The sequence below is a fragment of the Acanthisitta chloris genome, unplaced genomic scaffold, assembly GCF_000695815.1.
Source record: "Acanthisitta chloris isolate BGI_N310 unplaced genomic scaffold, ASM69581v1 scaffold46009, whole genome shotgun sequence".
NCBI classification, from domain to species: domain Eukaryota; kingdom Metazoa; phylum Chordata; class Aves; order Passeriformes; family Acanthisittidae; genus Acanthisitta; species Acanthisitta chloris.
The window spans coordinates 965-4,453 of record NW_008691723.1 but is presented as its reverse complement, the minus strand read 5'-3'; the positions used below and the strand labels follow the sequence as shown (position 1 = coordinate 4,453).

At 37.8% G+C, this 3,489-nt stretch overlaps 1 protein-coding gene across 1 annotated transcript in view; it reads right to left on the bottom strand.

Annotated features, from left to right (window-relative positions):
* LOC103809483 (band 4.1-like protein 2) overlaps positions 1–3,237 on the bottom strand; it is a gene marked incomplete at its 5' end in the record, with an annotated part of 12,130 nt that extends 8,893 nt beyond the window's left edge. The window contains 3 exons of the mRNA XM_009082317.1: positions 221–319; positions 804–926; positions 2,674–3,237. Of these exons, the coding sequence (XP_009080565.1) occupies positions 221–319; positions 804–926; positions 2,674–3,237 (786 nt within the window). The remainder of the gene's footprint in view (positions 1–220; positions 320–803; positions 927–2,673) is intronic.
* Between the last annotated feature and the right edge of the window lie 252 nt (positions 3,238–3,489).

Sequence of the window (3,489 nt, the reverse complement as noted above, 5' to 3'; positions counted from 1 at the left end):
CCTGTCCTTTTCCCAGATATTCCTGCTTGTTCATTAGGGCTTCTCTGTTCAAGATCTGTGTACAGCAAGATTAATTCTCACATATGCATAGAGTGAATCCATTCCATTTCAGGTTAGTCTTCTTCAATGAATTAGGAGGTGTATGAGACACTTCATGCAAGACTGTGTTTTGAGGGTTTGGTGTCTTTTCTAGTTAAGAAAGACATTTAATCTACTCTACCTTTGTGATGTGTGTAGTTGTTGTAGTGGAAACAGACTCTGACGTAATTGTCTGTGCAGTCAGCAGCACACCAGCATCACCACCATCACTGCCATCCAACTGTAAGAAAAAAGATGGGCATTTTTGCATTCTAGCATTGAAAAACTTTGTTCTCACAGGAGAAAAGGCTGGCTCTCTAACTAAACACATTCTTTAGTTCAGTTAGAACTGACATCTAAATTGACTTGCAAGTTTACAGAGTCATCTAAGACTATTGTTACAGCTCATTCCTGCAGAAACTTCATGATCACAGTTACATGTTCCTTTTAGGAGCAATGAGGTATTTTAATCAAGTTTCCAAAACTAAAAATGAGTTATACATTTGCAGACAGCAACTGAGTCTTTATACAGAAAAAACCAAAACCAATTAGGACTTCAGAAGTAGTGCTGTTTTGTCTACAAAAATTTTGCTTACCTCATTCATAGCCAAAGTATAATCTTATCTGCTACAAAAAAAAAGTATTGAAAAGCATTTTTGGGCATTATATATTTTGATATACAAGTAACTGGAATAAAACCAAGATTGCAAACCCAGTCCCCATACCTGTGAAGACTCATACGTGATAGTTTTAGTTTCTGTTTGAACAATGGGAATTTCTTTAGTGGAGATTTCGGTTCTCTGTGCGGCATCTGAAATGGTTACCATCTCTGTTTTCACTACTGGAGGCTGTGGTGCAAGAAATAACCAATCAATTCAAAAGACAGAAGAAGGTTGGTAAAATGGACCAAGAAAGCAGAACCAAAAACTCAAGAGAACCGTAACAGTAAGATAAGCACTTGACTGTCTTCCCAACCAAAAAGTATGCAACAGTTAGCAAAGCGAAATGAAGAGTAGTACACAGCCCTCTAGTATCTCCACAACATTGCAGAAAAATTTAATCTCCCAACAAACTTGCCAAAATTCAGTGTTTCATCTGCCAATACACATCCCAGAAGGCAATTTCTAAAACAAAGCTGCCACACACATATTGAAAATGTATAAAAGCATCACTAGGAAAACAAATAAATCTTAGTTTGCATAAAGAAATTGAAAGTTAGCTCAGAGGATAAACTTCCTATTAGAATTAATCTGGGAAAACACCTAAGATTCCTCAGTCTGCAAATAAGGACTAGAAATTCTAAGCAAATTATGTAAACATTTAACTTTTTAATGGAATGGGAAAACAACTTTGATAATGGGATTTTAAGCAGATTCAATGCAATAATTCTGGAAGTCAGTGATTTCTTTCAACGAAGATCCTAAAAAATAATTTTAACCATTTAGGAGCTAACTAGTGGTGTTCTCTGCAATATCACTAAGAAAGCTATTAACCTAGAGTCTGCAAGCTACAGGACTTGTAACTGATCTTATTGGAGCAGATTTTTAATGTATTTAACAACTACAAAATAGATTTTAAAAATCCCTCATACACACTTGCACACACAGCAGCCCTTCTCCCCTGCCTCCAAACTATCTGCTCTTAGGAAGTGTGGGTGCCTGCAACTTCTAAAGGTCTAACACTATTCTTTCACATCATTAATCAGAAGAGCTGTGTATGCAAAAGGCAACAAAGAATGAAGGGTAAGCTGTTTGGACTTAAACACAAAGAAAAAACTTGCCACCATTACAAGAACAAGCAGGCAGATCACTAAAAAAAAAAAACCCCATCAAACTGTTGAAAAACTCAGATGATCACGGTTACTTTACAAAGACATACATCCCTGCATTTCATTTTTTCTCTTCCTGCTTCTTTAGAAAATTTGCCCAGTAACGAACTCTTCAGCCTTGTTTGGCATAAAACAACTGACTGACTGGAGCCCATGCATGCTACCTACACACCTACTGTGCTAGAAGGCTTCATAGGAACATTGGGACATCTGCCTCATCACTTAACAGTGCAGTGCTCTCACCTATGCAATTTCTAGCCATATGTACTCTAGTCTATAAATCCACAATGTTTTATAAAAGGAGGAAAAAAAAGGCAAGAAAGGCAGCGAGCAATGTGGGGGGAAAAAAGGAACAAAAATTTGTGACGGGTGTTCATTTGCCAATAGCTTTCCAATCACATTACATGTCATGGACTTGTCAAAAACAGTTGACAAATAGACAAGACAAGACTTAAAACATCGGGAACATGTAAATAATAAATATACATTATGTATGTGCATATAAAATAAGGAGATAAAAAAAGAGATATCAGTCTTCGGAAGGTTTGCCTTACTGGTGATTCTCACTCAGCTCTAGCAAAATGTCAGAAACCATAACTGAAGGAGACAGAATTTCACTGCTCATCTATGGTTTCCCCTTCCAAATGATCTGAATCTTGTTGGATGCCAGAAGATGTGGAGGAATAGGAGAAGAAGAAAGGCAGGCATATTTTCACCCCAAGAAATATCTCCGCTTAATCTAGTTGTCATACTGTTCTACCATTTACCTCAGAACAACAAATTAATTGTGGTGCAACATCAATGTCAACATGAGACACATCTCCATTGAGTTTGAGCTGTTCCTCCTCTTTTTCTTCACCTAAATCTTGCTTAATTTCCTCTGACAAATTCTTCTTTTCTGTAGCTACGGTAACTGCATTTTCCTGGACCAAATCTTCAGCTGTAACTCGTGTGTACTCAACTGGTACATTTAGTTTACTGCTTTCTGGTGTGACATCCACATGCTGTACTTTTTCTTCATGTTCTTTTCTTTTCATGTCTTCCTCTTCTTCCTGTTCTTCCCTGATGACTTCCTCAATTGCCCTATGATGTGGCTGGTATTCTCCCACCTCTTCATCCTCACTCTCACTACTACTGCTGCTGCTGCTGCTACTATCTGATGGCAATGATGAAGAGTCCTTTTTTGACAGATGCTCCACCTTATATGTTTCCCCAGCATCAGTGGCAACTTGCATTTTCCCTTTGTTGGTTTCGTCTACGACTAGTGTTTCTTCTATCCCAAACTCTGCCTGCTTCTTCTCCTCCACTATGTCCAGAGTCTCATGTGAACTCTGCACAGAAAACATGGATGAGGAAAAACAAAAGTAGAGTATGTGAATAAATTAAAATGATGAAAACAAAATTAGCTGATGGCTGGTTCATGTCATGTAGAAGACAAAAGATGGTTGTGATGGTTAACTGAAAAAAGAAGGAAGGAAAGAATGAAGATGGATTGGAAGAGTTAGAGCCAAATTTAGCTACGGAAAAAATTTGTAGAACCTTATCAGCATCGCTGACTCCAGTACAAGGCCCTTCTGCTCTGG